General features: G+C 26.2%; 2 protein-coding genes and 1 long non-coding RNA gene across 9 annotated transcripts; 2 read left to right on the forward strand and 1 right to left on the reverse strand.

Moving 5' to 3' along the window:
- The first annotated feature begins 102 nt into the window (after positions 1-102).
- On the forward strand, positions 103-2,312 carry LOC139993770 (uncharacterized). Its single transcript, XM_072015807.1, has 8 exons — positions 103-534; positions 629-770; positions 847-1,055; positions 1,130-1,276; positions 1,350-1,585; positions 1,677-1,862; positions 1,948-2,110; positions 2,176-2,312. The coding sequence occupies exons 1-8, from the start codon at positions 379-381 to the stop codon at positions 2,209-2,211; spliced, it is 1,275 nt and encodes a 424-aa protein (XP_071871908.1). The 5' UTR covers positions 103-378; the 3' UTR covers positions 2,212-2,312.
- A 701-nt stretch (positions 2,313-3,013) lies between these two features.
- Positions 3,014-10,956, reverse strand: Hyccin (PI4KA lipid kinase complex subunit hyccin). 5 transcript variants are annotated; one of them, XM_072015756.1, is made up of 10 exons: positions 10,820-10,956; positions 10,501-10,646; positions 10,254-10,420; positions 9,823-9,957; positions 9,252-9,377; positions 8,961-9,178; positions 8,744-8,890; positions 8,502-8,632; positions 8,308-8,424; positions 3,014-6,526 (listed from the first exon to the last, which is right to left on the reverse strand). In XM_072015756.1, the coding sequence occupies exons 3-10, from the start codon at positions 10,401-10,403 to the stop codon at positions 6,003-6,005; spliced, it is 1,548 nt and encodes a 515-aa protein (XP_071871857.1). In that variant the 5' UTR covers positions 10,404-10,420; positions 10,501-10,646; positions 10,820-10,956; the 3' UTR covers positions 3,014-6,002. The 5 variants fall into 5 exon arrangements, with proteins under 5 accessions (XP_071871857.1, XP_071871850.1, XP_071871882.1 ...); XM_072015764.1 differs by adding an exon at positions 7,114-7,609 and having other exon boundaries at positions 6,386-6,526; positions 10,254-10,646; XM_072015771.1 differs by lacking the exon at positions 3,014-6,526 and adding exons at positions 6,570-6,963; positions 7,114-7,609 and having other exon boundaries at positions 10,254-10,646.
- Positions 10,909-12,379, forward strand: LOC139993961 (uncharacterized). Of its 3 annotated transcripts, none has more exons than XR_011801494.1 (5): positions 10,909-10,923; positions 11,121-11,404; positions 11,589-11,645; positions 11,829-11,874; positions 12,056-12,379. It is a non-coding gene; the product is annotated as an uncharacterized lncRNA (long non-coding RNA). The 3 variants fall into 3 exon arrangements; XR_011801496.1 differs by lacking the exon at positions 11,829-11,874 and having other exon boundaries at positions 12,056-12,101; positions 12,286-12,379; XR_011801495.1 differs by lacking the exon at positions 11,829-11,874.
- Positions 12,380-12,404: the final 25 nt, after the last annotated feature.

Consider the following 12,404-nt stretch of genomic DNA (forward strand, 5'->3'; position numbering starts at 1 on the left):
ATAATATAAATTTATTTTTGAGTATTACACATAATATAATATATATATGTATAGTATTTTAAATAAATTCATTTTCTAAAATATGAAAGACACATTTAATGCATTTACATGAAAAATTGTATAGAAAATTAGTTATAGATCTTAATTTGATATATGTTAATTTATGAACTTATATATTTAATAAGTACAAGTAGATATTAGGAGATTGATATGAAAATTTCAATTGAAAACTCGCTATAAGCAATAGTTAGACATCATTTGCGCATGCGTTATAAATAAATTCGAACACGTTTGAAATTAAACTATCTGTAACCGTCTCATAAAGGTAAAGTGAGAACAATTCATATTGCAAGTACAAAAAATCTTTGAATACGAAACATGGATTTAGATATAGAAAAGATTCATAGTATTTTAACTGAAGCTAATCTTCCGTCAAGCATAAATGATTTAAAAAATCCGACAGAAGAATTTATTGTAAACCTAATTGACACATTTCTAAGAAGGTTTCATATTGATGTTAATGCAATTGATAATGTAAGAAATATATTATTTATTATTCAAATACAAAAACAATTATATAAAAAAATACAATACAAAGTACAATACATAAAATTTAATTTTACCATAGCCAACAATAGAACAACGAGACATAATGTCATACTGTGAAGATTTTACTATAATTGCACTCATAAATTTGCATATTGTTATGGTTCAAATATGTGATAGAATATATTTAAAAGATCTGTGTATTACAGATATTACTAGTCCAGGTAATATTTAATTATAAACTTAAAAATGTTATAAATAATATTTGTCACTTTGATTAAAAATGATTGTATTATTCAGGATCAAAAAGAGTACGGAAACAAGCAAAATTCCTTGCAAATTTCATATTGTACGCAACTAATAAAGAATCAGATATAGAAGATAAAGTTATTGAAATTCAGAACCGGGCAAAGATCTTACATGATATGGTAGAAAAGAAAAATGAAATATTGCAAGCTATAAATGACAAGGCATTGCATATAGCAAAACAATTATCAATAAAGGAAAAGGTGCTATTATTGGTAAATTCAGTTTGTATTTATATTATGAATTATTTATATCATATTGATCTATTCTTATTTAGTTTATTGCTGAAATTGAAAAGCTACAGTCTAAACGTGAGAAGAATAATAAAAAACAAATTGAATTAGCTGCAAAGATAACAGCTGCAGAAGAGGAAAAGCAAAAAACTGTGGAACTTTGTGGAACTTACAAAGCACAAGCATTAAAGGTAAATTAACATCTGAAAATTGAAATTATTTGTGTATATTATATTACATAATGATTACAGTATATAATTATAGTCAAATAAAACAATAACAGAATTGCAATCAGAAATTGTAAAATCTCCTGAAGGATATCAAAAGCGTTTAAGCGAATTAGAACAACAGCTAAGTGCTAAAGTCAAAGAACGTGAAACAATACAGGCAGCATTCCAGGATAAAAAATGTTTGATCGAACAACAAAAAAATGAATTGGCTTTTACCCAAGAACTATTGGAAAAGTTCACTGAAGTTCGAGATATGCACAATCGATTAAAGTGATTAAATAATTTTTCTTTAATCTTGATTAAGGAATTCTTAAGTATTAATTTATTGCACTCTCAGCTGTTTTCTATTTTCTATTTTCAGAGAAATAAAAGTACAAGAGGATACTATAAAGAAACAAGTTGATATTCTCAGAACAGATGTTGCAGAATCTGAGAAAAAATTAGTAGTACAAAAGGATCATGATAAAGAAGATGAAATAAACGAACTTCAAGCACAGTGTGATGAACGTCTCTCTCCTTTACGTAATTTAAATACTCAATTATTAAGGTGATTTAGAATTAAAATTTCCTATGCTATTTTAAATAAAGGATTACTTCCTTTGTCTGGACCTAAAAAAGATTTTTAATTACAGTAATAAGAAGTTATGTCAAGAAAATTTAGAAAAAGCACAAATTCAACACAATGAAGATTGTTTAAAGCTAAAAAAGATTCAGAATATAATAAAGAAAATGGAAGATGAAACTGCAGGACTTTTAAAAAATTACCAAGATTTATACAACAATGAAATTTCGAGAGTAAGTTTTATTAGAATGTCACATATTATACAATATATATATAATTAATTTTTTTACATTATTAGGAAAAATCTTTATGGAAAACGTGGACAATTGAATAACAATCGTGTTATATCTTGTAAATGTATCAGGGAATATATATTTAAAAACACAGTGTATCTTATTTCATTTAATTACATATATTAACAGCATTTCTGTATAATTTATTGCGTATTTATTTATCTAAATATTATTTTTATTGCGTCATTTAATAAGTGCTAAAGAATAATTAATGTGAATAAATATATAAAATACAACAATACAGCTTTAATACAAGAATTAATATAAATACTTCGATTTTTTCTATTAGCTTATTTTAATAGTTTTATTGCATGTATTGCCAAGTAGTAATTTCAACAGATATTTATGGCGATAAGTTTGATAATTACAAGTAGATTTTCTACAAGTCGTAATACTCGTAAAAAGATAAATAAAGAATAAATCTTTATTTTATTTACGCTTATAATAAAATTGAATTATGTGTATATATATGGAACAAGTTACATACTTAATTTTAAATTCAATGTACAAAACCCATCATCATATCTATAAAATTCATAAGTTGAAAAATATCTCAATTCTCATGGCTTTACATTTAAAATAGTTTTCAAAGCATGAACATTTTAATAAAATAATTTCAATTTATATAGTTTTAATATATTAACAATTTTAATTTAATAATATCTGTAATATAACAATTTCAAATTGTTTGGAATGTATTCTGTTTTTAGAAATGCACAGTTGCAAATGACTGAATTTTTACTTAATAGTAAAAGAAAAGTATGCTTTCATCTTTTGATATTGATAATGAAAATATGTCGTCATTATGAAAAAATAATATGTATTTTGTGCATTTTGTTTTAATTTTGTTTACAAAGTATGCCAATGTTAATGTTGGCTTTATGACATGCAATGAAAATCGAATGTTTCATCAATAAACTCAATCAAATCTCCTCTGTGCAATAAGTTTATATATTATTTACATATTGATAGCTTTAACAATATAACAAGCTTTAACACTATAATCATAAATTAAAATAATGTACAATATTTATAACAGCATATACATGAATCGTCATAATTTTGCATAATTTGCACAAACATACAAGATATCGTAGTTATTATTTATCGCTCTATGAGTATCATTAATAGTTGTCATGAAACATTATATACATATTTTTCTTTTTGTATACAAGAGTTTTCTCTATGTATATATGATAGAACTAAGTGCCCAAGAAAATTTGTCAAATGTACAGAAAAGAGCAATTCTTTAACAAATAGTGAATGGCTCAAAAGTTTACATTAAATCTTACATTTCTTATATATTCACCAATTTCCCTTTCTTTTTATCTTTTGTACAAGTATTTTAATAAATTTAACAATCTTTTAACTTATCTGCTGTGTAGATGTTTTCCCTATACAGTTTATATTATTTAATACTTACAATTCATATTATTTCTTGTTCGTTTAAACATTTAAATATTTCACACGCGCATATACAGGGACGTGTAATTTTAGATATAATAATGTATATAATCAACCAAATTTATAAACTTAAGTTATTAATACAATTTAATTGATTAAATTACACTACATGGCAGTGATACAGAAAACTAAATTCTGGCTCCCTCTAAATAAATTAATTTATAATCTTGTGGTTTCTGCTTTTGTTTCTCCAATGGATATCAATTTAGAACTTTCAAATAATATAAAGAATTATTTTTCTTAAATTATTTTCACATAATATGCTATGTATAAGTATTAGAAAGTGTTCAGATATTTTCATTTTAAAATCTTACTAGTTACAAAGGTTCTCTGAACTGATTATCTTCAATATTCAAAAAAAGCACAAACACATGCATTTCGCACAGTATTTTTTAATAATACAAAAGAAATAAAAATAAAATATTTTTTTATTGAAAAATTATAATATAACATTCGTAACAATAATACACTGGAATAAAGAACAATTTGAAAGTTGTAATAAAATATAGCAAATTTCGATCAGTTTATGTTCTAAATAAATTCAGAAATCATCGAATTCCAAAAATAAATTGTGAAAATAATGATGCTATACAAAGTCCCATCTTTCTTAAGAAGTACAATATAAATCAGCTTCCTTTTATGATTTGATAGACTGAATTTATGATTATTAGGAAGATTTTAAAGTGTCACAAGAGTTAAATGATTGCTTTGGGGACACATTCATATAATGTATATTATATATTTCCCTTTTTTTCTTTCTTTCTTCTTTTTGATTTGATATTAATATGCATATGATATCATACTGAACACTCTGATTGATTAACAAATCATAATGGTATACTTTTTTATCAGACTAAGTAATAATGTGATGCAATGTACAGTCTTTTTAAGTAAATACCAATTCCAAGTTTTGATCTTTTAAACATATATTACTCAGATTTATGAACATTCTTATGACTCTTAGTATTTTTTCAGTAATTATAAATTTTAAATTAGTTTTGTTATGTTATTTAAAACAAGAGATAATCAATAAATTTTGAAAAAATATTTTGGTTTAAATATTTTCTGTCACAATGTATATTTACAAACACTGTTATATACTGTTAGAACTATGAAGATTTACTTGCAAATATTTTTCTCAACGCATTTTTACTATAAAATAAGATTACTCTTAGTATTAGAATTATGGAAAAACATTCATATAAATTATTTTAAAACTGAGATTGAACAAACACGATGCAATGAGTTAAAAATATTTTGTTCATTCGAAATTTATGACAGAACATATTTTTATTTAAACGTAATTTGCACGTAATTCTATATAGATAGACATAAAGATGTTATAGAAAATACGATTATTAGAAAAATTATAAGATTTCTCTAAATTCAATTTTTACTGTCTCAAACAATAAGTCAGTCATATATTCTTTTCACAGAATATTCGATACTCGATATTCGATGCTGCAAATAATTTTTTTTATGAAATTATAAAATACCTCCATTATTTTTTGCTATAGGATACAGAACGAAATTATTAGCATTCATAAAATTACTAGCCATTTAGCCTTACATCTTTCCACGAAAATGTACACAAGCATAATAGAATTAAATAATGTAGTTATTAAAAAAATAACATTAGCCCATCTGTGTGTCTTTCTGGTTTCCAAGGAGCCAAGGCCTAGTAATCGAGTGAAGAATGGCAAAATAAAAGATATTATATTAAAAAGTAACACTATTTAATTTAATAAATATAATTCTGAAAAAATTGATATAAATCTTTTTATTCTAATATTCTGAATTAATTAAAATATTGTCCTTTCACTTTGATATTTTGAATTAATTAAAATATTGAATCATTTTCCTACGAGTCTATTAAATTTTTTGATAATTAAAATTTTTAAACAATCATATACTAGAATATTCGAATATAAATCTATTGAATGGTTTAACAGACATATTATAAGAACGATTATAACAGAATTCTTTAATATACAAAGATGTACCTTCATTAAAGAAAAATATTTAGTGTGAACTTATTATTCCCTTCCCCATTACTATTTTATTAACTTTTTTTTAAACAGAGTATGGAGATCAATATAGTAATGGACCACTTTTGAATCAACTATGTACAATAATATTCGCTTCAAAATACAATAGCATATTAAATAAATCTTGGTCTGTCACAGAATCAATAATTTAATTTAATTCAATTCAATTATATATAAAACACTGTGTATATATTCTTAAAAATAAGGAAAGAATATGTATGTACAATTAAATAAAAAACTACAACAATTTGTTTCAGTCGTTCAATGTATGGTCCATTACTCTTTTCCTCATTTCCGTTCTAAAAATCTATCTGCATAACTTAAACAGAACTGACTTGGATAGACGAAGTTAGCGATTCATTTTCATTATGTGTTCTTAAAGTAACAGAAGTATCCATATTAGTATTATCTATCTCTCCACCTAACGTGAGACGTTCTCCATCAATCAAAGAAACATTGTCTACTGTAACTGAATTATTTTCTACACTATTATTCTTTTTCCTGACTGAACACCCATTAACATTTCCATCGATTTCTGTTGATTCACTATTTAACATAGAGGAACTACCTTTAATACTTTCCTTCGAAGTCGCTTGAGATCCAAGTCTTTTTTCCTTTTCGGGAACGCTAACGTGAGCATTCTTAGCTGTTTTACCATCCTTTTCTCGCGGCTTTTTTCCAAGTACCGGGAAATTCGTGATTTTGGACGCAGTCTTTTGATCTTTCGATTGTCTTATTGAACCACCTCTATTTGGTTCTATCGATTCTTCTTCTGTGATCGATACAAGATTACTTTTACCTTCTCCTCCAGAATCTTCCTTCGTTTCTTGAATTGGTATGTCATCTAAACAAAAGAAAAAATAAGAATACGATATTAAAACAGTAATAAGGTCATATTTTTTGGAAATACATTAAAATACTGTGAGAATAGAATGCAAGAAATTAAGCAATCTGTGTAAAGCAGAAAATGAAAGTATTAAGCTTTATATTTGTACTATTATTTATATTCGTAAAATTTACATGTATCACAACATGAATGAAATATTTCATGCATGTTATAAATTAAGGGTAATAAACAAACAAAAATATTAAAAAATTAACATTTAAGGACAGAATAGGAAATAGGAAAGACATAGGGTAAACCTGTGTGATAACAAATGCACTATCTTCAGTGAAAATAAATGTGCCAAAACTGCATGCAGGTTTTCCATTATGTGCCTTTCGATAAAGTAAGTAATACTTTAGGCTTGAATTCTTTTGCTCTTAATAATGGTGGTTCCTCTGAAACGAATTCATTGATAAATGCACAAACTGCTACTAATTAAAATAGTTAATGTTACACAGTGTAACAGCTAATTTGCCGTGTGTTTTGCTGGAGAAATTTTGATAATATTCAGTGATTCTAAAGTGCTGAAACTGAATCACTAGTACCATGTATTTGTTGACAGGGCAGCAGTCGTATGAAAACCAATTGATTTATTTCCTTCCAGATACAAATTTTCCATTGATTCATAAACCATTTCCCCCAGAAATTGTTCCTCCAATACATTATACAAATGCGAACTAGATCCAATTTTGTTCTCGTCATGAGCTAAATCAGTGTTTTCTTTATGCTCTTTTCTCACTTTTTTCATATTGTGATCTTCACCTTTCTCAAATACATTTTTCTTCAAATGTTCTCTTAGATTTCGTTTAGGAGAGGATTTGATAGGGGAATTTTGAATGCTACATGTGCTTCCTCGTCTAGAGAATTCCATTGAGGAAGAACTGAGTTTTCTTATTTTGGTATCTTCTTCGCTTGAAATCGGAAGTGAATGCTTCCAATGCCAAGGGAACCTCTTCGTAGTGTTAGATACTGTTGGTTGTGGTTGCTTTTCAAGTTGGGTAGCGTACACTTCATCCTCAAATAACTTCTCATCCAGATCGTCTAACGACATATGTTTGCAAGCAATGCACATTTGCTTAGTCCAATAACTTATAAAATGTATTTGTTACTGATCAAATGTTTAAATATGTGTTCTATGTATTTGTGGAATATGTACTTCATGCAAAATTAAATTTTTATAAAGAAACAAATTTTTCTATCTGTGAATTTTGGAAATCTCATTCATACTACTAAATGCAAATATTGGTCTATTCTAACTTAACTCTTATCACTCAAACCGTCAGCGATGCTGCCAATCGCAAATCAACGTTCTACTCCAACCGACAACATTGGAGTGATGAGGGATAAGAGTTATAAACTAAAATATATTTAGAAAGATAACTACAATTACTATCAAATGCCATTTGTTTATGATAAAATTCATATACTTCATTATATTCATGCATTTTTCAGCATGTATACATTAATATCTCATATTATATACTATATGTTTATCTTATTATATGTAATTTATTTATTATTATTTAAATTTATTTATCATTATGTTATTCATTTATTTCAGTGCATACTAATTAGTAATTGCTATACAACAACTGACATGCTGGATATTTATAATTACTTTAATAAAAAATAGTTCTCGTATTGTGCGTAAGACATTAAAAAAAATAAACATAAATAAAATGTCTGAGCATATTAATTTGTCAGATGATATAAAGATTTAGTTAAAATAAAACATATACCTGGTAACTTTTTGGTCCGGAACGAAGCATTTGTGATCATCGATTTAGATACCGTAGCGGTTGCAGTAGCTGGTGATAATGCAACACTAATCCCAATTGGCCCGTCATTAGGTTGTCCTAGAATGATTAATTTTCATTAAATATTTGTATAACATATTTTACATTTTTGTATTAATTATCTTGTATTGACATACCTGATGGTCCAGTACTGGCAGAATTACGTATAGCATTTGTGACTAGCATAACATCTGGATATGTTTCATAACATGCTCGATTATGGATATCGTCTACTGCTTGTGTTCCTAAATACCAACAGTCATTATACCTGCCAATATATGTTACTTTTTATTACTATTAATTTTATTAAAATATTTTCTTTATTAGTATGATATTTACTTTACTTGACAAGTTACTATTTGAAAAATATGTTACTCACATAGCAAAATATACAGCATGCAAAAATTCAAGGAGAAATTGACTTGATACAGGTATACGTGGTAGAAGTCTTGGAACAAAACTAGACTCGCTTCCATACGAGGATCGTTGATGATGTCCTGGCTTCATAAATCCTTGAGTAACAAGTCTGCAATAAATGATTTGATATAATTATTATATATTTATCAAATGTATAAAAACAATTAGTTTCATCTTACTTGGTAGCAACTTTGCATAATTGCTCTAATGCAAATTTACTTATATAACCGAGTTGTTGATTATAGATAAAAAGAAGAGCAGTCATAACTTTTAATCTATTTTGAGCATTTAGTGTCTCAACTTGTTGCAGTGGACCCCAGCTAACAAGTTTCGTATTACATTCTTCAAACCTGCGTACTGCACTCTCAGTTAAAGAAGCAGGTGCCAAACTTGCAGGCTGTACAAGAAGGAGTAATTAGAATAACATTTACACACTTATAAAATTCAATTGTCTAGCGAAACAGATATACCTCATGAAATATGGAAAGCATGGCAAGTGAAGGTAGTCTAAAAGAAATTGCTTTTTGTTGCCCAGATTTATCCACTATTTCTAGATTATACAAACCAATTAGTAGTGTTTCTACAGACCGACAATTCTGTAAAAAGAGAATTAATTTAACTGAGAATATGTCAAATTAAAAGTTTGAGATAATGGATGCATATGATTTACTTTTTGTATTAAGAAACAGTAATTATAATTCTTTTGTATATTTCTTAAAATGTATTTAACAAAATATTTAAAGAATAAAAATATTGATACATATTAAATAAAAATTGAGATCAAATATATTTTTAATTATCTGTTGTGTAAAAATTTCTAAATTACTGATATCATAATATCTTTTGACTTAAATTGCAGTTTGTACATGTTTCACTTGAGTATAACTGTCCTATAATTAAGGAATGACAGTGCTATTTTATCATATAATTTTAATTTAAATTATAGTTGTTCTGTTATATAACATAGACAGTTATATGAATTATATTCCATTACATTATAAAACATGATTTAAGTATGTTACAACAATTATAGTGTCTTACCTTAATGTCACCATGAGCTGCAGAGTTCAAGTAAATGTATACTAATGTTGGCAAAAATTGCAAGGTGAACCTTTGCAATTCTGTTTCTCGAGAGCGATAAAAATTGTATAACTGATCACATACTGTATCCATTAACTACAATGAATAACAAATTGTTGATATAAAATATAATTTAATATACTTCCAAATAAAAGACAGAACTTTACATAGAAGACATTTTATTTGAGTTTTAATTCAATATTAACTCTTTTCGGTCATAATTTTTGAGGGCATCGATCTGCCCAATATTACAATGCCGAACAATACTTGAATTTTGACAGGAAAGAGTTAAAAAATAAACTAACAAAAACTTTATAAGATTTAATATATATGTCAAAGAAATTAATTAAATTCTATTAAGGTGTACAAAATATTTGTCAGAAATATATTACCTGACTATATTTACTACGTTCTTCTAAGAGTACATAAAGCGCTCTGACTATTTCATTGTCTTGTGATAAAGTAGTGGCAAAAGTATGGAGCTCTGACGATGACACATCTGCACAATCTACTAGCCATTCATTTATTAAACTTTCCGTCATTTTTATTTTCCTTTTGCCTGTGTCAATAAATCAGGATTTTGTTGATAAGAAATTTCGGTATCCAAGATAAACCATCTAATACTTTGACAATCATTACACGAATCTTATGATTGATCATCAAAATGATTTATTTATTCATAAATACGTTTCTTAAAAATCATTCGTCCAGTATGCATCATTACTTTCAATTGATTAATTTATGTCATGTTTAAGATAAATATGTAAATTGGAATACCAAGACAACTGTAATAGCATGAAATATCAGTAACATTGCTCGACGTCGTTGTCACGCGTGATTTCAATCTCTTAAATTTAAATCTCTCGTTTATCGTTATAGTTGCTCTTGTATTAATTAATTACAGTTAACAAGAAAGCTACAACTCTGTTGAGATCACGCTGAAACATGTTTTAGTTACCTCCATGTCTTCACCGAACGGCACACAATTCTCACTTTTAAGGCTGACACTTGTAACTTTGTAACCACGGTTGCTTATGAGATGAATTGCTAACAACTAGATAGGTATGTATCATTGTCATAAATGTACAAGAGAATCTACTCATTTTTGATTGGATAAAAAAGCTTTAAATTATTTAGAATTAACGAAACTGAGATATAAATGTTGAATAAATATACAGTTATAATTTCTGTAATACTTACATAAACTTCTAATTTTTTCATAATAATTCTATAATTATAAAAAATATGTTTTTAAATAGCTCTGTCCAAGATTATCGCGTACATAAGAATTTACCCAGAGTCGGCAAAAAATGAATGTTCGGCTTCAAACTTAACATTCATACTTTCGGATCATTTTAAACATTACTGGTAATCACGCTGGCGATTCACAAAGATGTTTAAAATGTGGTTCGAAAGTTATTTACTAAAAACTGAAGCAGTCACATAAGTCTGTCGAAAAATTAATGGAAAATTATAAAGATGTAAAGTAAAAGTTTTAGAATGTGGTTTTATTTTCTCTCAACTTCTACAAATATTAATACAAGTAAGTGTCTAGTACATTTTTCCTACTATTTACAAATTTGCATTTCTTTCAAGATTTTGTAATCTAAAAACATCTGTAATAATGAATCATCGTTATTATGCAATGGTATTTTAATCAGTCAATTCTTCGTATTTATGAATATTCTAAATAAATATTTTTGAACTTTGTAACAATTTATTTTCAGGAGGATCATTGAAACTTCCTAATGGTTAATCAAAGAATATCAAGGAAGAATGAAATAGTATGTACTGTATTTTTTCTTATTCTTATTTGCAGTAATATAAGAGTCTATATGATGAATCATTAACCACTATGTAGGATTCCATGATTATTTGATACATGCACTACCAACTGAATCATTTGTTTTAAGTAAACATTTATTATAATTGTTAATAAAAATTTAATTTAGTTATATTGATTTCAGGTTATTGAATAAAGATATAATACTTACAAAAAGTTATTGCAATATGGTTAGTATTATTATTACTTCTTTATGAGAGTTGTATTAAGAATTTTAATATATGATGACTTGGTCACTCATATATGAGTTCATGATTATTCACTACATGCACTACCAACTGAATCATTTGTCTTAAGTAAACATATATTATAATTGTTAATAAAAATTTAATTTAGTTATATTGATTTCAGGTTATTGAATGAAGATATAATACTTACAAAAAGTTATTGCAATATGGTTAGTATTATTATTACTTCCTTATAAGATTTGTATTAAGAATTTTAATATATATGATGATTTAATCACTCACATATGAGTTCATGATTATTTACTACATGCACTACCAACTGAATTTTTAAACCTAAATGTTCAAACTTAATATGTTTAAGACATGTATTTTATAATATTTTTCATATTTTAGGTGAGAAGATAATCCACTGAAGCAGTATCATCTAATTTGTACTTTTAACAAGAAAGTAACTGTACATATAATAAATACTATTTTTTTAAATATATATTTCTATTTACTTAATATTTGAT

This window comes from Bombus fervidus, chromosome 2 (genome assembly GCF_041682495.2).
Source record: "Bombus fervidus isolate BK054 chromosome 2, iyBomFerv1, whole genome shotgun sequence".
Classification (NCBI taxonomy): Eukaryota; Metazoa; Arthropoda; class Insecta; order Hymenoptera; family Apidae; genus Bombus; species Bombus fervidus.

Bases quoted from the DNA above. Each gene is read 5' to 3' on its own strand.
- LOC139993770 (XM_072015807.1), top strand. From the start codon at position 379: ATGGATTTAGATATAGAAAAGATTCATAGTATTTTAACTGAAGCTAAT. The intron at 1,056-1,129 runs GTGCTATTATTG...ATTCTTATTTAG, and splicing joins AATTATCAATAAAGGAAAAG to TTTATTGCTGAAATTGAAAA. The intron at 1,277-1,349 runs GTAAATTAACAT...ATATAATTATAG, and splicing joins ACAAAGCACAAGCATTAAAG to TCAAATAAAACAATAACAGA.
- Hyccin (XM_072015756.1), bottom strand. From the start codon at position 10,403: ATGACGGAAAGTTTAATAAATGAATGGCTAGTAGATTGTGCAGATGTG. The intron at 8,891-8,960 runs GTAAGATGAAAC...CATTTATTGCAG, and splicing joins TTATGCAAAGTTGCTACCAA to ACTTGTTACTCAAGGATTTA. The intron at 6,527-8,307 runs GTATATGTTTTA...TCTTTTGTTTAG, and splicing joins CCGGACCAAAAAGTTACCAG to ATGACATACCAATTCAAGAA.